This window comes from Erithacus rubecula (genome assembly GCF_903797595.1).
Source record: "Erithacus rubecula genome assembly, chromosome: 12".
NCBI classification, from domain to species: domain Eukaryota; kingdom Metazoa; phylum Chordata; class Aves; order Passeriformes; family Muscicapidae; genus Erithacus; species Erithacus rubecula.
Genome location: NC_136664.1, coordinates 8002774 through 8024426, shown reverse-complemented (window position 1 = coordinate 8024426; position 21653 = coordinate 8002774). Strand labels below are relative to the sequence as shown.

General features: G+C 43.5%; 1 protein-coding gene across 1 annotated transcript; it reads right to left on the bottom strand.

Moving 5' to 3' along the window:
• Positions 1 to 1690: 1690 nt before the first annotated feature.
• Positions 1691 to 19465, bottom strand: BBS2 (Bardet-Biedl syndrome 2). Its single transcript, XM_079315779.1, has 17 exons — positions 19246 to 19465; positions 17690 to 17917; positions 17180 to 17305; positions 16843 to 16905; positions 14819 to 14896; positions 12649 to 12753; positions 11701 to 11787; positions 10309 to 10444; positions 8287 to 8426; positions 7388 to 7532; positions 6639 to 6810; positions 5470 to 5599; positions 4745 to 4876; positions 4170 to 4307; positions 3625 to 3737; positions 2781 to 2929; positions 1691 to 2116 (listed from the first exon to the last, which is right to left on the bottom strand). Exons 1-17 carry the CDS (start codon positions 19360 to 19362, stop codon positions 2010 to 2012), a joined length of 2166 nt encoding a protein of 721 aa, XP_079171905.1. The 5' UTR covers positions 19363 to 19465; the 3' UTR covers positions 1691 to 2009.
• Between the last annotated feature and the right edge of the window lie 2188 nt (positions 19466 to 21653).

The window sequence follows — 21653 nt, the reverse complement described above, 5'->3', positions numbered from 1 at the left end:
ATGTCTCTGCTCTCCCACCCTCCTCGTTAGGTCCTAAAGCCACAGGCAGCCCCAGGCATGACTGGTGCTGCAGGTAGAGAGGAAAGACTTCACTCACTAAAATTTCAAATGACATGAGCTACTAAAGGAATAGGGGCCTTCATTTATACAGCACCAGTAATGGGAGCTTTCTCTATAGATGCTCTTGCTGGACACAAATCTGTATTCACTATTAGGTGCAGCTGCTTGCAAAGAATGTGCATTTTTCATTTGGAAAAGTCAAAAGCTGGTTTTACAGGAAAATAAATTTCAAACTTGTCAGAAATTTAGGGGAAATCAGCCTTACCAAAGGTCTGGACAAAGTTCTGGAGCAAGTGAAGGACTGATCTCCCTGCCAGCAGCAGAACAGAGTTGGGATTGGCAGAACCTGGTGCATAGTTCTGAAAATCAGACTGATGGGAAAGCTGCTTTCTGATCAGAGCCACTCTCTTGCTCTCATATAATGAAATACAGTTCATAAATGTAAGCAAGCAAGCATTAGGATGTTGAACACAAAGAACAAGAGCTTGAAACAGTGGGAACAGGTACAGCAAGTGGCAGAAAGCCCAGCACTTATGCCAGGAGACTGTTCCATAATCAAGTCTCTGAGCTCACTTGCTTAGAACAGCATGGGTGGCTCACCAACCTTCTACCAAGCAGCTGGATTTGACTAACAACCAGTTTCTTAAAAGGATTCAAATGAGCTCCTGCTGCAGATTCTGACACAGGTCTGTGCTTTCAGTAGCACAGTTCTCCATATGGAAAGGGCCAAGGCAGTGGCAAGGGACAGTTCTGGGGATAAAACACATTGCAAGAGTGACGTTCCCTGTTCAGCTGGTCACACCATGCTCACCAGTGGCTCTGTACAAAGGGGAGGTTGCTGGTTTTAATTCAATAGTGGCTCATAAGAGAGACCAGTTAGAGGACATGAATCCTTCTGACAGTCCCAAGAAGCCACTCAGAACTTTGAGGTGGACCAACTCCTCCCTGCCCATGTCACAAACACCATCATATGGTGGCAAGGGTGATGCTGATGCAGGAGCACTGGGGCCCAACCTCCATCCTGTGCAGGTTATTTTTAGCTTCCAAAAGAAACCTGCTTTGGCAAAGGTTCTAAAATACCTTTAGATCTGAGATACAGCCTTACTGTAATATTTTAATCCAATTCTAAGAGATCACACAATTAAACAGGTTTGAGCCAGGAGCCAAGTCATTTTCCAATACTTTCTTCTTTTGATCCCATTAAGTACTACCAGCTCTTCATGATTATGCACCAAGTTTGGGTGTGTAGTTTGTTTTTGTTGTTCTTGAAATGCACCATTACCCACCTCAGTATCTGCAGTTTTTCCAGCAGTAGCACAGAACCAGTAGCTGGAAGCAAAACTTTCTGCAATCCAGGTGTGGGGAGAGTGCTGGATATGAAACAGACCACTTCCTACCTGCAGAGATTGTCAAAGATCTTCTGGCTAAAGAGCCAGCAAGATGTTATCCTTTGGTGGTTTCCATGCACTGCTCTGCAGTTTACCTGGAGAGCCACACATCCCTGCAGTGAAATGCAGGACTTTAGAGCACAGGAAGTTTGCTGCAGAAACCAGACAAGTTGTTTGGGCTGAGTTTTTTCAAAGAATAAAATTAGCAGTACATCTCCCCAACTAAATCAGAACAAAATCAGTTAAGCCAGTCTATGTTTTAATGGAAAAGACCAAAGCTTTAACTACAAAATATATTTAAATACATAAATAAGTTACTGTAATAAAAAATAACCGTTTGAATTTCTGTATTGCATACATACCACATTTGCACTTAAACTCTGATGCTCTCTTCATGGAGTTTTGGTCTGTGTAATATTTCTCACCTGACAACTTAAATACAGCACTACCATTGTAATTACTTCACCCTACAGTGGAGTAGGGGTCTGAATTAACTGCTTGTGATCCATTATCTGCCCAGTGCATGGAATCACTGCCTCTGCACAGCTGCTGCTCCTCTCCCTAAGAGGAAGCTGTTCCAACACGCATTATCCTGAACAGGGTGTTGAAGTTGTTGCTTCTTATTGCATCCCGACAAGCACTGATCACTTGTGTTTTAGGTTTGCCAACTGCAAAGAGAAAAAAAAAATGAAATATAAGGGGGAAAAAAAGCTTGTTACAGAATAAGAAACTGCTAAAAATACTTATTTGATCCAGTCTTAAAATGTAGGGGGTTTCTTTCAAATACTTTTTAAACACATGATGAAACACTACCTTTTTTCTAGTACATAAGTAACATCCTTTCTTTAAAGAAGAATCCCCTGTAGGCCTGATTTATGAGAGCTTGTTGGAAGAGGAATGCTATAAACACAGAAGAAAGTACCTCCCTCCTTGAAGACCTACAGGACTAAATAATGCAGACAAAACAGTCCTGCTTAAGTTAGTAGCTGCTTTTCTTTTAAAGCAGAATTATAAACTTAGAACTGACATAATTCTAAAAACATTGTAAAAGTACTACGTTCAACAAAACTATCTATTTCTGCCTCATTCAGAAATCTGGAAACTATTTCAAACCATTCTTTCTAGAACTGTGATCCCAGATTATACTGGACACTCACAGTTGATTGTCACATGTAATTGGCTATGACTAAGGAATGAAAGATTACTTCTACTAACTGAGTTTCAGGCCAAGAAGCCTGAAGTCACTCAACCAACCCAGGTGACCTCTGGGACACATCTTATGTGGCTCACTGGGGGTGTGAGACTCCCCTTTCCTTTCAAAAACAGACTTACCCCGTAACCGCCCAGCCCTTTGGATTGCCTGATTCACAGCCTTCAGATTATTCAACAGCTCTGTGTGATTGTTGCAACGAATTTTGTATTGATTTATCAAATCTCTGTTCAGGTCATACAGCTCGCTGTACCGTGTCTTCATGTTTTTCCTGGGGAACAATCAATCCAGTTATTTGCATCTCTGAGGACAAGAAAGTCATTCCTGGTTTGTCAATATAAAGGTGTAGCAATACATGGTTCTGTTGGCCACCACAGCCACCTGAATGTCTTCCAGCTACAAGCCAACAGACTTGTCTAAACATGTTGGTTATACTTGTTATTTTACTAGAAAACCTGAACAGTCTATTTTTGAAATTACTTTATCCAGCAAGACAAAGTGCAGACACCACTTTCCCTACTGCCCTGCAGTAGCTTGGGCCTCTCTATTGCTGCTCTTCAGAGTAAAGCTCAGCTTTAGCAGAGAACACTAAACCAGAGAGAAAACCTGACACCTAAAATGTCTTTCTTGGTGTTCTCAAAAGTACATATACCACAGATATATTAAGGGAGGAAGGCAGGAAAAGCTAACATATCTCACAATCTTGATATAGACTTACCTCATCTGCTATACATTAAGCCCCTACCCCTGCCCTCTTGCCTTCCCCTGACTGGTTTCCCACCTAAAGAACCTGACAAGGTTCAAGGAGAGCTCATAGTGAGACCATCAAAGGTGCAATTCTACATTAAAAATCATAACTAGGCAACTCCTGTATCACACCAATATTTTTCTGTGCTCTTTTCTGCCTGAAAAGCAAAGAGTGGTCATTCTAAACCCCAAACACACAACCAGGAAGCAATTGCTCACAGGTCTCCCAGGAGCCGGGCATCCTCTGCCTGAACCAGCATGCTGCGGATGAGGTTGGAGTGTTCAGCCATGTCAGCAGTGAGCCTCTGATTCACTGCGTGGTGCTCATCCACCTGTCCAAGGCAAACAAGTCATGAGCAAGGGTCCTTGGCACCCTGGGCACCAAGGGTTCAGGCTAAACCTCAGCCCAGTGCAGTAGGAAATAAGAACCTAACCAACCAACATTCCTGACACTGTTCTCCTTCCCTTCACTCCCCACTGCAGGAGCAGTAACTTGGCCCCCAGAGGGGGTGAGTGTGATGGCCCAAACCCAGAGCTCAGTCTCCCAGACAACATATTGACTTTGTCCTAAAAACCAACTGATAGGACCAACGGCCTGTTTACAGAACAAAAGCAGACAGCTGAGAGTGTCCCATAGAATATACAGTAAGCCACTGTGGGCTGATTTCCACAACAAAGATAACATAGTTTGGAGATTCTCTCATTAAAAAAAAAAAACAGTGACTGCTTATCTGCCTACTTAGAAATGTCTGAAGCCTCCTCACCTTTACCAGTACTTTCCGCAGCTCCTCAAAGTAGGCAGGAAAATCTGCTTCCACCTGCAAATCTTCAATGGCCAGGAAAGAAGCCATTGACTGGATAATGTCACCAGCTAGATCAATATCATCTGTGTTGATGGAAATCTGTCAGAAAGGAAATCCCAGGCTCAAAGCAGGTCTTTTTAGCAAGAGGGCATGGGAAAGCTCTACAGCTTTCAGTAGACAAGACGACACTGATTTCAAAGGGGGTTTATTCAGGTTTGGGATAGAGAGGCATCAGTGCACACAGGACTAGTGCAGAAGTTACAGGCAGCTTTGTGCCTCACATTATGGCTCCCTGAAACCATTCTGAGAGGAAATAATTTCTCTCCTTCCTACAGAGCCACAGGCTAAGCAGTTTACTTCACTAACTGTTCTACCCACCAACAATAAACAGACACAGAAGTTTCCAAAAGCATGATTACTTTCTCTGCCTATTTAGTCATCCTTCCCTTTTACTGCCTCCTACTGGCAGTATGGGTATAGTGGATTGCCTGGAGTATCATTAAAGGGCTGTTCCCCTTGTCCAGGGAGGTACTCACCTCTCCACCAGACTTGATTTTGATGCAGAGCTGACCTGCATTACGAAGGGAAGTGAAGCAAACCTGAAAGGGAGCGCTCTGAAACTCTGCATCCTCTGGCAGCAAGAAGCTCTGATTCAGCCACATAATGATCTTGCAAAAATAAAATTAAGAGCATCAGCCATCTCTTGTGCTGAAAGCCTCAGGAACCACACAATGTCCCTGCACATGATGTGCACCAGAACACTCTGTTCAGGGTACCCCAGAAATTTCATTTACTAAATTTCATCCCATAGCCCCACATCATGAACTTGCTACAATGAGGACAGTTGAATCCTTGTGCCAAAGCTGAATATTCCTAAAATAATAAAATCCAACAATCAGAGACTGCTACAAAATTGAGTCACTACCTGAGCAGTATGCTGCCTTTTTCCTGCTCTTTGTTCATTTGCAAAATTCAACACTCACTACAGGTCTCCTGCTACCAGCAGGCACAGAGTGAACAAGATAATATCTGGAACACCTTCTGATCTTAGGCCTTTAGTTCCTGCAGAATTCCTGATGCTTGGAATACCTCACCTGAGTCATCTTTTAAAGACAGAAAAAAGCAGGGTTGACTTGAAATACACAAACTCCAAAGGACAGTAGTGCAGTTCACTGAATAATTATTCCTTTGCTATTAGAAATCGATTGCAAACCCTCCACCTGTGCAAGACTTGAAACAAGGAAGAAGAGCAGAAACTCACCCTTTGTGGCCTCTCATTCATGGTACAGTTAACAAAGCTCAGGGGCTCTGTGGCTGAGTCTGGGCTGCTCAGGGCATACATTGAAAAGCGGGGAAGTTGTCTTGTCAGCTCAAATACATGGAACTGTGTGCTGGAAGCAACCCAGTGGAAAAACAGAGAGTTGTTAGTAACATAGCAGGGATTCACCTACTGCAATGGTTATTGGTTCTTTTTTAGCTGGGGACTGACACCCACAGTTTCCAGTTACATAATCAGCTGCTTACTGCTTCCCCAGAAGAAACACAGACATGGAAATTCCAGGCTTATCACAAGGTTGTATTTTTCCTCCCCACTGCTGTCATTTTCAATAATCCTTCCACTGAAGTACATTCTCTAGGCTAATACATTTACAATTTTACTATATGATTGGATATTTTCTTTACAAGTTCAGTGAAGTCTTATTAAAAGCAATAATAAAGGCAAATAGAGAAAACAGAAAGGGAATTCAGTCCCATACAGTCTTTCTGCAGTGGGTGGCTAGATCTCAAAATATGTCTCCCTATTCAGGGAAGGAATGCTGCCTCCTCAGGCACCGACAGCTCTGGCAGATGTGAGCAGGAAGAAAGCTGTTTTCAGGGCTATATGAGGAGACGTTTTATTTTCTATGGAGAGGTACTTCTATGGGAGACTGGAAAAATGTTGTCTTAAAATGAAGCATGTGCTACTTTCTATTTGCCCTGAAGCCAAATGGGCTCAGGGTTACTTTACAGCTTAAGAGACAAAGCTGTGTCTCCAGGCTTGCTCAAGTATTCCATCCACAGCAGCCACCATCCAGGACCCAGCCCCTTGGGGATGACAGGATAGAGCTGCTTCATCTCTTGATTCCCTCCACACACCCACAGTAAGATATCTCCTGGACAAATGTGCATTCCTTCCCTAAAGGCAGAACCAGAAACCAACAGATCACAGTGATTCCAGATTATTTAGATTTTGTCTGGAAAAGAACTCAGTGCCAGAGGTGCATCAATGTTTTTAAGGAAGCATCCCAGCTCTCCTTTCAGTAAGACAGAGAAATGAGACACTCAGGAATTAATGGTGGGCTTCCCATGGGACAAGCATGAAACCACATTATTGCTGTTTCCTGGTCCCACAGTTCTGGAGACCAGCAGAGATCACACCACAAAACTCACCTGTTTCGATAACCCACAAAGGCTTTGATGTGCAAATCCACAGGGACATCTTTGGGTGGAGTAAGGGGAACACGAACACAGCCTGAGAGGTTCTGCAGACTGGGGTGGACCACATGGCTCTCTCCTTCAAATATGCCCTCAGCAAAGATCAGCACAGCACGGATGATTGTGTCTTAGCAACAGGAAGAAAAAGCAGTTTCCAAATTAAAAGCTGTCCTCTGGCAACAAACCACCACTGTTTTCAGAATTAAGCTTGTTCAACTCTTTACATCCCTACTCTGAATTGTTAAAATACCCCAGGTGACCAGGACTACCCTATCTGGACTTAACTGCATCCTAGCATGCCTGGTGCAAGGTGAATTTGCTGTCTTGGGGTAGTTCCAGGTTTGCATGTAAAGCCAGCTGAGATGCAGCTGCATTCATGCAACACCCTCACTAATGCAGCCGTGGGTTGGTGTTTACAGTCAACACAAAGTGCTGCAGGGATTGTCAAGGCTGGTTTCATCCAAGTTAAATGTTAATTGCCTCAGAAAATAACACATAATAAGAAACAAATTCCATCAAACTCCTCTCCCCTAAGACCTATCCAAGGAACACAGCTTGATTCAAAACTCTGTGAAAGGAAAGAAACCACAAAAGGGACGTTACAGACAATAAAGGGGAGACATTCAAATCACCAGCTAAATATAACTAAAAATTTGCATGATTTTACATGAAGTGAATATCAATGGTTGCAGGTTACCACTCACCATTTGTGGTGGAAATACACAGCTCCACATGGGCAGACTGGCTGTCAGAGCCTAGATTAACAGAGAGGGCTGTCTGGAGTTGAGTGTTTGCTGGAATCACACCTCTCTGCCCATCAACTTCCTTCAGCTGAGTGTTTGATTCAGCCTGTTACAAAACACATACCCATCAGTACCAGAATTTCAAGATTTTAATTCAAAAAACCTAGAAAACATATGCACAAGTCAGTTCTCTTTTCTTTCATATGAAGGCTGCATTACAGCAATTCCAGACACTTCCAACTGCTATGAGTGGTGGTTGGATTAGGCATGGAGCTGTGGACACTTGGGCTACAATGTGTTTGATGCTTTACCATGGATGGACCTCACCTCTGTATGCAAACCCTGACTCAAAAAACACTTAACAGATTTCAGTTTTAAACACAATCTACAGTATTCTAAGATTTGCTGCATAAATATGAGTTTGCTCTTTCCTCAGACTATTTTTTTAAACACACACCATCAAGCCACAAGTGTGAATCAAGCTGGCAGTGCTCCCAGCCCTCACCCAGTGACCTGATCCTTTCACACAATCCCCTCTGACTCCCAAGCTGGCTTATGCACTGAAAACTACAATTTGCAGTCATAAGCCAAAGCTGAAGGGAATCCAGCTCTAAACACAACTGCTCTGGCAAAGAGGAAGAAGCAAAGAAAGCATTATTAAAATACAAAAAGCAAGTTCTGAACTTGCACAAGGAGCAAGCCAAATGCAGAGGCAGGAGCCCCCAGCAGACAATCTCATTGCATCCTGACAAGCCACAACTCTGACTTGTCTGGACTGCCCCACAACTGCTTCCCAGATTACTCTGGATTTATACCAACAGGAAGGTGTGTTTTGCCCCTACACATTATTTAAGCAGTACCTTTGCATTTTCCTCATAATTTTTCAATTCCAGCAGCAGATTTTGTTTCTTTTGACTAAGTTCTCGGATAAGATCCTGCTCAGCACTTGTATCCATCAGGTTCCCTTTCATTTCCTCACCTCCTGGCAGATAGCCTCGGACTGTAAAAAACAAAACATAGCCCATTTCAACACACACTTAACAGCCTGCCCAGAACTTCACTTTCTGTGACATGACTTCCCCATACCACCTCTGCAGTTCTAGTCTTCAGCTAGTACTATTCAGCTGAAAACCTGAGAATTGATTTAGACCTACAGAGGCTCTCACTTTCTTTGGTGACTGGGGCAAGAGAACTCCATAGTAAGAAAAAAAAAAAAAAAAAAAAAAAAGGTGAATTTCCAACCTGTCTTTGAGCTGTACTCACCTGACCAGACAAGTGCAGCACCCAGTACTTTTGCAAGAGGATTCCCACTGCAATCATTCTTTCAGGTGCTTAGGCAAGTTTACAATTATGCAAAATTAATAAAATGTGTACCTGGATTTCTAGAGCTGGTCAGAGGAGTTGTTGCTGTCTGGAAGTGACTGTAAGTCACTGTTAATCAGCCAGTAAACAAGATTTACACATTAGTTTTTCCCCAAATCAAGGGATACTTCACTTCAAGGGGTAAGACTTGTTCCCCAGTAGCCCAGTGAAGCACAGAGTTATGGAAATACCTCTGTCTGTGGAGACAAAGGACCTGAACAGGTGATGAGACAATTTTCATTCTGCTTTAAGGCTGTGTGCCCTGATTGCAGCTCTGACATTGAAAGTCAGGGACAAAAACCTTTTACCTGGGAAGAACATGCTGCTTGACTGCAAATGACTGGTGCCCTGTAAAAAGTTGCATGGAACTTGAAATAATTCATCTTGCACACTGTGCTCCTATGAAAGGACACACTTTATTATTTTTGAGTGAATCATTCATTTAAAATGAGAGCAAGACAAAAACCACTGCAACACAGGAGAACACCTCATGTGAAAGGATGCTGGTCCTAAATACAACTCTAATGACATTGTCTATATAACCCCAGCCACACTAATTACTAAAGCCTAAAGGGATCTCCATCATGCCAAGGCTTGTTTACAATGGACCCATCAGAAAAGGATGATGGTGTTCAGTGATACCAACCTACACAACTCTGCTAGGACAAGGTTCTCCAGAACTGCTTACAATGCTCCCCTTCAGTAAGCTTGGGAAAAAGGTTTATAAGCTGAAGCCCAAGTGCAGCAAATCCCCACAGCCTGTGATTAAGACAGACAGCAAAACACTCTGCTATTTAACAAGGACAGGCTTTTGTTTCAAATGGGCTGTGCCAGACCTGCTTGTCTCAGGCCACTGACGCCAAGGAGTCGGATAATCACACCAGTGTCTTTCCTGGAGCCATCCCTGTAAATTCATACTGAGCTTATTTAAATCATCTGTGATCATATTTATTTCCACTCACAATAATCAGGTCTGACTTCTTGAATGCTTGGTGGGATAAATCCACCACTTCTCCAGTCTCAGGATAGCATTTTCCAGGAAACAAAGCACTGTTAACATCTAAAATTTCTAATATAAAAACTCTTCATCTGCAGAAGAAAACCAAAACACACACACCCTTAGTTCTTTAAACACCTTTACCTACTGTAAAGTGGCCAAAGAATTAAAACCTAGAAAATAAAATTTCCTATACATTCATCTATTATAATGTAGCCTGAAGAACCAGAGTCCGTACTGAATACCATTATCTTTGCATTAGGATGGGGTTTCTTCCATTAGACAAATGAATTTTGATGGTTTCTTGGATCATAATGAAACACATGCTGATTCTTACAGAGAAGGCAATATTCAAAATCCTGTTTGCAGATAGCATAACTCAAAATTCCCTTAACTGCACATAAAGCAAAGGGAATTTGGCACACAAAATGTTGGAAGCAAAGCCATGTTTAGCTAATCTGAGATGATGTGATGTGCCTGATATTGCTGTGTATTATATTAATATCCTGAACAATGTTTTTACCTTCACCATCAATTGAGCAGCAGATTAACTGGGTGCTCCCATCCATTCTGTAATCCCCCTCCACCAGTCCTGCAATTGAGGAAGCAAAGTTGTCCTTAAAGATGACCTCCCCAGTCCGATCACTGCGTGCATCAACCTGGAACAACAAAATGTTCCAAGCCTCAGCATGAAGAGAAAAGCCAGCTCCAAAACACGTGTCATGCCATACCCTGAGCTGTTAACTGAGAGCTCTGCTCACAGAACTGCAGGTGAAGTTGCAGCTCTGCTCATCCAAACACCACACATGAAAAAAGTACTATCAAGAAATGACCTCTAGGCAGACTCTAGAAGGAACTTCTCTTCAGAGGCGCTTCCTCAAGTTACAAAACTAAAAAAGGAAGGAAATAAAAGGGACTGCAAGTCTACACTGGAAAGGTTATGCATATATGATGCAGCAATGATGTGACTAAATCAGAAATAACTTTAATGCAGTATTTACAACCTCTCCTCTCAGCTGCAGCTCTTGTGTGGTGAATTATTTTTATACACAAATACCACAACCTTCAATTGTCTTTAACTCGATAAGACGGGTGAGGTGGGCTCAGTTCATGCCCTGTCCATTTTCCAAAGCACAGGTCACAGCATTACTCTTTCTAGGAGCTATGGACTGTTTCAGACCAACAAATTGGGCAGAGACTACCCATGGAAAAGAACAGGAGCAAAGCAAGGAGAGGTTCTCTTTTTAACAGTGTTACACATCTAATCCAGTGTAAGTTACAACACTTCTGGGCTCCTGCCTGCCAGCTTGATATGAAGTTATTAAAGCGCCGCAGGGTAATGAGAGTAATGAGAGGTGTGAAGAAAAAAGCACAGCTTTACAGAAAAACCTGGCAAGCTACATCCAGGAGAGATGTGGCAGTTAAACCAGTAATTTCTGGGAAAGGGGAATACCAAAGAACAGGTTTAAAAGACTAAAACTGAGCTGTATAGAATGCCTCTACATAAAATGAAATAATGCCTGATTAATCCTGCCACAGTCAAGACTGACGCTGCTCTCCTGTTACATAACTGCTTTGTCTTCCCTGTAGTTTGGGAACACTCAGAACACACTGCAGAGGATTATTAGAGTGTCCTCAAGACACACCTGAATAGAGACACTCAAGAACTCTAGGATGTGGCATATGATCTCTGCTGCCATGGAAACAACTTGCCACACCTTAGCAATTGACTGAGCTAAGCAGGGGAAGCAGCTTTTCTCTGATCTTGCACTTGGCACAGGACTCACCAGCCAAACTAGGTTTATTGCAATACATCTGCAGTGCCCAGGTCTCTAAGTCTTTTTCATTTTATGGCTGTTGCTCTTCAGGTAACTTAACACAGTCCCCATTTCTACAGCCCCCTGTATAAACTCACCTTGCCATTAGACCAGCCAGTGATCAACTCACACACTCCATCAGAGTTCAGGTCAAATGCATGTATGCTCATTGCTTGGTTTTTTGACTGAGGGCAGAAAAGAAAGAACAAATTAAGCTTGGATATGTTCTCTAAACTTCACATGCTTGTTGCTTGCCAAACACTGGACTATGAGACTACAGAGAGTAGAGAAAGGTATACAACTATGCCTCTTAACAGGAAGTTTGAGTATTACTATTGCTAAGGTCACAGACAGATGTGGTATCTTAGCCCTTGCATTACTAATCTAGTACACTGCTTTCAAAGGACCTGATCATTCCTTTAAAAACACTTCCATCCAAGCAGATGATTAGAATTCACAAAAGCAAAGTATAGAAAATCAAATCCTCTAAGAAAAAAAGTATCAGGGCCTCAACATTGTCATAAAATTAGACTACTGAGGACAACCATGAGCCTCTTCCTGCTACCTCTTGAGGAATCTCCTTATTACTATTAAATATACTATACTGTTTTATATTAAAGAGTATTACAATCAGGAAAGGATCTAGCCAAACTGATTTGCTGAAGCAGAAAATTGCTATTGATGAGAAAAATTACTTTGAACATAGACAGTGCAAGATTTCAGTTTCTGAAAAACAGTTCATTGATTCAACCAGAGGATTTTCTAACACAAACTCAAATGTCCCTTGTTAAGCTGAAGAATCCTTAACTGTATGGTTGTACCCTGTTGTTTAAACCACCACCAACAGCCCCAAAGTACTGCAGGAACTGACATTGTATTTTACACGAACTTCTAAAAACAGGTAGATTTTGTAAGTACAAAATTAAATTAAGTTCCCTGCTCAGCAAAGTTTACCTAAGGGTAACATCAGAATGACCTGAAATTAGATACCAAGTCTCCTGGCAGCCTTCAAGCTTCCAGGGATGATACTCCAACAATGGACTAACCTTAATCCTCCAGTAGCGCGCTGACTTGTTGTAAACTCCCACGGTGCCATTGGCAAGAGCGTAGGCAAAGCGACTGCCATTCATGGGGCTAAGTGCAGTGACAGTCTGGTGGGGAAAGGAGGACACAGGGCTAAGAACTTGAGGGAACAGGCCATAGATCTATCCTATGAACCCCACATTCCTTAAATGGTATGTCTGTTGTAGGAAGCACTGAACACTGAAGTAACTACTTCTAAGAATCAGTCTGAAATCACTGAAGTCCTGTCAGGATTTCTTCACACAAGCTGCACTGCCAGCGTTAGGACACACTTCAGCAAGGATTGCAGAACTGCCCTCAAACTGTGCACTCTGACCAACTATTTCCTACCACAGGCAACAAAACAACTGCTCATAGGATTCCTGTGGTCATCAGTGCTAACACAGTACCATTGAGAAACTACACACATTATTCCTTAAGCTTAAGAAGCTGATGACGACAAAAGGTTCAACTTTGGATTAGGAAAGCCCCAGAGACACTATTGGCAGAAAATCTTTGCTCAGTACTAGTAAGATAAAAATTAAAAACTCCCACAGTTAGACTTCTTAGAAACACAACTGGAACATGAAGATAGGTGTCCTACCTCAATGAGCTCTGGGGAAAGACCTGAGAGTTATAACTTGGGCTGTTTCTCACTCCTTTTAAGACCCATTCCTTATTGAGCTAAGGTTCTCAGGGCTTCGAAATGCAGGTTTTTCCACACACTGAGACTAGAGATTTTAATGTCAGGAGGAACAGTTGCAATCATCTGTCTGGTCTTCTGTACAGTGTAGTACAGGAAACTTCCTTCAATCAAATTCTTCCCCAACTTCTTATGTAAATTCATCTGATTGAGCTCCTTGGACGTTTTACCACGAAACTTTGTTGCCAAACCCTTTATCTTTTCCTCTCTCTGTCTTTTGCAAAGTCTTTCCTAAGTATCAAACTAAATTACAAGCACCCAGTAAGGACAAAAGACCACAGCAAAAGTCAGAAACTCAAAGGTAACAATAAACCCAAATAATTTATTGTCCATTTATAAGAATCACAACAGTCTTCCAAACCAAACATAATGTACAAAGACACTGTTCCCTGAATTCACCTTCCTAAAAATAAAGTTTTAGGTTCAGCAGTGTCCTTTTATATTAGAACAGTAGAATTGTAACAGGCGTTCTATGACTGCAGGTGTGAATTCAAAACAATTCTACTGAGGATCTGGAAATAAATCACATTTGAAAGTGACAGACTTTTAGCATTCCTTTAACTATAAATATCTAATGACCAGACTAGCCATTGCACAGGGAGCAGGACATATTACAGGCCCAGTTCTAATTGCAGTGATAGCAACAACCTCCTTTTCCAGAACAGTGCCTGGCTTTGTCTTTTATAGCCCTTCATAAGTGGTTTATCAGCTGAGCCTTTTAGTGCCATCCTGGGCAGCAGGGAGGCTTCTGATCTTTAACGCCAAAGGTCCATGACCCTCCTCCCCCTTGGGTCCAGAAGGGCTGTGAGAACACTGAGAACACTTCTAAATGCAGTGATAAGGATATTTTACTCCCTTCCTAGAAACTAAAATCAGTGGGCATCTTCTCTCAGTTCTTAAGCTAAACAGCAACTCCTACACCTTTTATTTATCCCTCTGTAAACCTATCAGCCTCATTCCTTACTTTAGTCACCACAGCTCTTTTTATATAACCAGTGTGTAACTCCAATTGCAAAATATTTTTTCAGTTTTGCCTGGGCATCCCCCTTCTACCCTCCCATGCACATACAAGGACAAGTTGCATCATCATAATTTCATCTAGAACATTTGAGGAAAACTGTAGAAAACATCCTTTTACTCAGAGGACACTAAGAACTTCTATCACAAACTAGAAACCTTAATCACCCTTGCACAGGGTCCTGACTGTCAGCCAAGAACAGTCACTTTTCTCAGTGGGGTGAAAGGTTTGTAAATAAACAAAACAAAAAGCCCCCTGCATAATGAAAGACTTTATTAAACTCAAACTTTTGCAGTTCAAGCAGAACAAATACTGTGCCAAGTAGTTTAGTAACTACTTAACTACACAATAAATCTGAACTAAGAAGCTTTACAGTACACAACACTTTCAGCTCTGTCAGCAAGATAATAAACATTAGCCAGAAGTAATTTACCTCTGTCTCTGACATTTCTGCCACAATCTCATCTTCTTTAAACACACGGATGTCAAAATCTTCAGAGCCAACAAGAAGCTGAAAAAAAAATTAAGTGCTCCTTTAAAATAATTTATTATGGAAAAGTTCATACTGAAAATGTGACAATTGAGAGGTTCTCTTTTGCAAATTAAGAAACCAAGGAACAGATCTGCTCAGTGCCTTGTCCATGAAGTAATCCATCAAATCAATGACAAACAGAACTACAAATTAAAGTCTAAAACCTGGCAGTACTTTTCCCCACCAGAATCCATGAGCTTTCCATCTTTACTTAGCAAAAGAGATACAAATCCATAACAAAGTTGAATTTTTAAAAAGATTAAAGGCTTTTTTTCTTCCCAAGTAAAGATGCTTTAGATTATGTCAACATAAAACACACCAAACTAAGTCTACTGCAGCTATTGAAATTATTTGCAACAACTAACATATTTAAGAAACACAGATTTCTTGACCAAGCTGCAACCACCAGCAAAAGACAACCAGATAAAAGCACACAATCCTGAAACAATTACTGGTGATGCTGTATTTTCCAGAGGCACCTAGATACGTTTTGTTAGTTTGATTCACCACATCCACCTCGGTGACTTTCATTCCACTGGACAGAAATTTGAAAGGGCAAGTCAAAGTTCTGCTCTACAAGTCTTTTGCAATATGGCAGAAAGTAACCTCCATCAATCTAAAAATCCTGAGGAAGGCAGTGACAAGTTAGCTCTGTTAGCTACTAGAAGTAAGTTTTCAAATCAGTCAATTTTAAATGTAAACATATTTTTACTGGGGCATAAAGAAATGAAGCTAGCACAGTAATTTACCAAATAAGACACAAAGTGATAATTCAGGAAGCTGCTTCTGTGCATTTTCACAGAACTTCAAGCTTTAAATCAGAGGCAGTTTCACAAAAGCCATAAATAAAAGTAAATAAATAAGTAAAAACCCTTTAAAATCACCTAGATAATTAAGATCAAAAAGAACCCTGAAAACATCTCAGTAAATGCATGTTAGGGTAACTGGCCCAACAAGTTAGTCAGATATTGTATCCAGCTCTATTCAGCCCAAAGCAGCACCAGATTGCACCAACTGCTGAGAATGAACTTCTATCAAGCAGAAAAATACAGCAAAACCCACCTAAAAGCATAAGTGCAAACTTAAAAACATAAGTGCATATTTGCAATTAGTGCCACAGATCAGTTTCCTTATTTCTGAATCCTTATACACTGCCTCCACTTTCTACAAACACCTTTTAACACATTAAAAAAAATACAAAGAGCTGTGCAGAAATTGATTTGAAAACCTGAAACCATTTCACTTCCTAAAGATCCCAATCAAAAAGGGTGTGTATCAGTTTAGTGCTTATAAAAAACACATGAAAACTGTTGAGGCCCTTTCCACATCACTATCATATAGTCCAATTGGATATTTCAAATTAGGATTTTTCAGGAACTTAACAAAGAAGCCCAAATAATTATGTTTAAAGTCTTAAGATAGATGACAAAGGTAAGTATTTTTAGCATAATGATTTAACTTCATATTGATTTGCATCTGATGTATACTAGGAAGCCATTACTCTTCTTAAAGATTCATATTTAGAAGCACAGTTGCTCATTTGGGATGAAGAACCATTTCATTTCCCCATGTCACTTAAAGGGAACAGACAGGTTGGATGTGAAGACAGATTTCTTGATTTTACCAAGTGTAAGTGAAGCTTTTCAAAAGAATAGCTTTTTGAAAGCTCATTTTTACATGTAAGCTTGCAAGTTGTTTCTCTGAAATTTAAAAGAGTTCACAGAGATATTCATGAAATACCACTGAAATAGATGCCTTGCAACTGATGATGACAGGTATTTCATTGTATTGCTCCTGGTATAATGAAAAATTACAAACTTTAATTGCTGATGTAAGTCAATTGTATTTGATAATCTAAGTTTTATATTATCATTTTACAACAAGACCACAAGAACTGCTGACTTCATGTACAAATGGTTACAAACCTCAGTTTTCCCATCATCATCAAAGTCACAGAGTGCTAGTGAACGAACATTGTCTCCAGTAACCTGCAAAAAGAAGGACAGCACTCAGTGATGGTCATAGCTGTTAGAAACTGAATTATTTTTATTATCTCAACTGCAACAGAACAATTGACACAATCAGTGCTCAAGCAACATCTGAGCACACTGAATACATGGCCAAAATACAGTTTAAGGTCTGAGATAAATCAAGAACAGTCAGCAACTAAATTATTAGTTATCATATTAAAAGAAATCAAGCTTATTTAGTGTCACTGAAAGCATCTTCTAATAACATCAGAACTACTTTGTGTGGCCTTACCGTCCAAAAACGGTCATTTCCTTCATAATCAAAGCCCTGCAGGGCACAGTTTCCACCAATAATAGCGAGTGGAGGTGAAATATCCCCCAGCTTTCCAAGAACTATTGCATTGGCTCCATCTGAAACCTACAGACAAGCATTAGAATAAAAAGAAACAGCAGACAGTAATACATCAGAGCACACAAGTGAAGAAGACAGCTTCCAACATTATCACTGTCGGTTCAGCTGAGCTCTGAATGCTTATAATTTTTTTTAAATTTGATCTTGATAGGTGATGTGACATATGAATGCAAAGTGTATCTGTATGTGTGAGAGTAAATTTTCCCATATTAATTTTGAAGTGCTGCAGATATTCTAGAGACAAAACATTCTGAACACAGTAGTAGGAATAATGCATAACACAGACACATAATTAATTGACAAAGTAATGGAAAAACTGTAATCTTTACAATTCCAAGAAACAGAAAATGATGGCAGTACTGAAAAAAGCAGACAGGGAAATGAACTTGCCTCTCTGTAAAACAAATCCGAGTTGTTATACACATCATAAGCCAATAAATTGGTCTGTGTTCCAACCAGAAGACAATCATAACCCAGCTGAGGGTTCAGCACCCCTGAAGTCAGGCAAGTGATCCCTTGATTAATGTTCAGAAGAGAAATGTCTGAATCTTGGTTACTTTGCACCATTCGGTTTGTGTTTGTTCTCTGACCTCGGGCATGAGGATTGTGAATAAAAACCTGTAGAAACAAAGATATAAATATTAATACAACACATGTACCTGTTTGTATACAAACAGTAAAGACTTTGTTTGGATAATAACTGTGATGGAAAGAAGGCATTCCCTCAACCTAAATGAGGACAGAAGACTGGAGGGCTCACTGACAATAGTATTTCTCACAGTTATTCTTTAAACTATACAAGAAAAAGTGAAATGGCAGCAAAAACTGTGCTCTGGCCAGTGGAGTTGCAACATCATTGTTCTGTTTGTTTCTGAAAATGACAACTTACAAGTCTTCAGAGTAAGGCAAAAATAAGAAACCAAAGGGAGCAACAACAAACTAAACAAATTACCCTTGGTAATACTGCTAGTAGCAGTATTTGCAGAACACCCCAAACATTTAGGACAATTTACCTGGTACAGATCTGTAACCTCCATCTGTAGGTGATCATGGTTAATTTAAACAGGATGAATGACAAATATGGTTTTACTCTCACTGACCAGTGCTCAGACACTGTAATTGCCTGGAACCAAGTCAGAGGATCACAGGCTCAACAGTTTTGGCTGTGCAGTCTGTCCCTCAGACAAGCCCTTGCTCCGTGCTGTTCCTAAAGGTGGCGAAATAAAACTAATAATGCTGGGAAACATCACAGATGAACCCTGTTTGTATTTCCAACCTAAGTGCCCCTGTGGGTTTATGCTTCAACCTGTGCTTTATTAGCCAGGTTGTACTTAATAATCCTGTTTTGTTTATGTTTCTAACTCGAACAGAGAACACAGGATGCTCTCTGTTCCCGTCAGGCTGTTTGTGCATCACCCACAGAAACCTCAGCCCCGTTATCAGCAGAGAGCTTGGTTTGTAACACAGCCAAGACTCATTGCTCCAAAACCTGCATGATGAAACCCATGGCTTCAAAAAATCCCGTTGTCTGCCAGGAAACCCGAGTTCCTTTGGCGACTTGTGTTTGTTAAGTGGATCAGGCTGGAAAAAGCCACAGAAGTCACCTAGTCCAACCTCCTGCTCCAAAAGGCTCCCCCAGAACGTGTCCAGACAGCTTTCGAATATCCCCGGGTCAGGAGTGTCCACAGCCTCTCTGGGCACCTCTGCTACCGCTCGACTGCTATTAACGTTGGCGAGGCCCCTGGTGCAGCAGAGCGAGCCCTCGAGCATCGCGTCCCCGCGCCCGCAGGCTGCTCGGGGGCTGGGGGTGCGGAGGGCGAGGGGAGCGAGCCCCCGCTCCTGCCTCGCTCTGCCCTGGGCAGGGAGTGCCCGGGTCAGCGCGGCTCCCGCCGGGGCTGCCGGGCCGGGCCGCGCCGCGGCCGCCGAGGCGGCTCCTGCCCCGTTACCTTGCCCGCTTGAGTGGCGGCCGCCAGGCAGGGGTGCGTCCCGTCGTACCGGCCCAGCGCCACCATGCGGGGCAGGATCTTGTGCTTGAGCTTCAGCGTGAACACGGGCACCAACATGATGGGCGAGGGGCTGCGGGGCGGGACGGGCAACGCCGCGCGAAGCGGGGCCTGGCCGGGCCGCGGGGCCGCCGCGGATCCACCGGCACCGCGCGCACGCGCAGGAGCCGCGTCAGCGGGAGGGGCGCGGGACGAGGGGCGGCCGCGGGGGGGCGCTGTGGGGCGGCTGGTCTGAGGGGACCGGGGCAGTGGGGGAGATGGGACCGGGGGCAGTGGGGGAGATGGGACCGGGGCAGTGGGGGAGATGGGACCGGGGGCAATGGGGGAGATGGGACCGGGGCAGTGGGGGAGATGGGACCGGGGCAATGGGGGAGATGGGACCGGGGGCAATGGGGGAGATGGGACCGGGGGCAATGGGGGAGATGGTACCGGGGCAGTGGGGGAGATGGGACCGGGGCAGTGGGGGAGATGGGACCGGGGGCAATGGGGGAGATGGGACCGGGGCAGTGGGGGAGATGGGACCGGGGGCAATGGGGGAGATGGGACCGGGGGCAATGGGGGAGATGGGACCGGGACAATGGGGGAGATGGGACCGGGGGCAATGGGGGAGGTGGGACCAGGGGAGCAGGACAGTGGGACCGGGGCAATGGGGGAGATGGGACCGGGGGCAATGGGGGAGATGGGACCGGGGGCAATGGGGGAGATGGGACCGGGGGAGCATTGGTGAAGCAGCAGGGGAGGCAGTTGGGAGAGATGTGGTAGAGCTGGGGGGAGCAGTTGCAAAGGTCAGGGCAGCTAGAGGTGAAGTGCAGTGTAGGACTGGAGGAGGTGGGGGGCACTCACAGAGATAAAGGGGATATTAGGGTGCATCTGGGAGAGCTGGGGTGTGGGGTTAGGGGGCCAGGAGAGCAAATGCAGAGGTCTGAAGAGGGGAGAGGCAGTTTGGGATGCAGGGGACAGGAGAGGTGCGGGGCAGTAGGAGGTGGGGAACTAGGGGAGGCATTTATAGAGGTCAGGAGAAATGGGGGAGCAACTGGAGGTGCAGCTGGGGGCAGCCAGGGACAGGAGGATAGAGGCAATTGCCGCCTGGGCAGCTGCAGTGGCCTCCAACACCCACATTGCCATCTCAATCCCAGCTTCTGTGCAGGGTCAGCACCCTGCTGGACTGTCCCCTCTCTGTCCCCAGCACCCTCACCTCACCTTGCACACACACCTTTACTCACACCTTGCCAGGAGTATCTCCAACTGAGACATCTCCAAGCCAGTGAAATCCAGCCCAGAGTCACAATGTCCCACGAAGCCAAAAGCACAGCCTCAGACCATAATTACTGCTGCTTTGTGGATTTATGCACTGGATCATACAGAATCCAGGCATTAGGGCACTGGGAAGAGGTTGGACATGAGGGGAGCAGATAACAAATTCTCAGAGAGCCACAGTGTACACAATAATGCTGGTTCCCATCCTGTGTGGATTTTGGTATACAGACCCTCATGGGTCTCCCTGTAGTGCCCACTCCCTGCCTGGACACAGGCTGGATAGGGAAACTCTGGTCATGACTTTACAAATTCTCAAACTATTTTAGGTCTAAGAAATTTAACATGACAGCCCTCACGGGTGCTGTGAATAGACAGTGCCCTCTGACAATGCCTGAATCCATCACCAGCAGTGGGACATTATCACCCCCCATGCCAGCAAGAAACAGGTTTGGAAGAGGATGCACTGGAAAAACAGCTCTTCCTTCCCTGCAAAGGCCACTGGTTTGAGGCACAGATACATTTATTTCTGGGAGAGCTGGCAGACACATCCCAGCTGGCATTTCCTTGTGCGTTGGCCGAGCCCTGGCCAGCAGCAGCATCCCTGCCCCGCATGCAGAGGAGGGCTCTAAAAAGCAGCACTCGAGCAGGGATCATGCCATTCTGAATGTGTCAACCTCCTTTTACCCTTTTTGTAACTGTTTTTACCAAGGTTCTCTGGCACCTCTATCAATGTGCCATTGTACTCGTGGATAACGAGGTAGCAATCGTGTGCAGCATATTAAGGAGGGTGTTTTCTCTGTTTGGGGTGAGTGTGGGTGTCAGGGCCAGCCGTGCAGTGGGTCCCCCCTCCCTCGTGCTGCTTTGGATACCAGAGCACAAAGGCAAAGTGCTGCCGTGAACTCAGGCACGCAACGGGGTGTTGCTCTAGGCCAGCAAACACTGCTGTCCTTGCAGGGAAAATCACAGAATTTCAGAATGGTTTGGCTTGGAAAGGACATTAAAGATCATCCAGTTCCAAGCTCCATGCCATGGGCAGGGACAAAATCCCCAGCTTTCTCCTAGCCGCTGAGCTTTGCCAGGCTCTTCAAATCCAA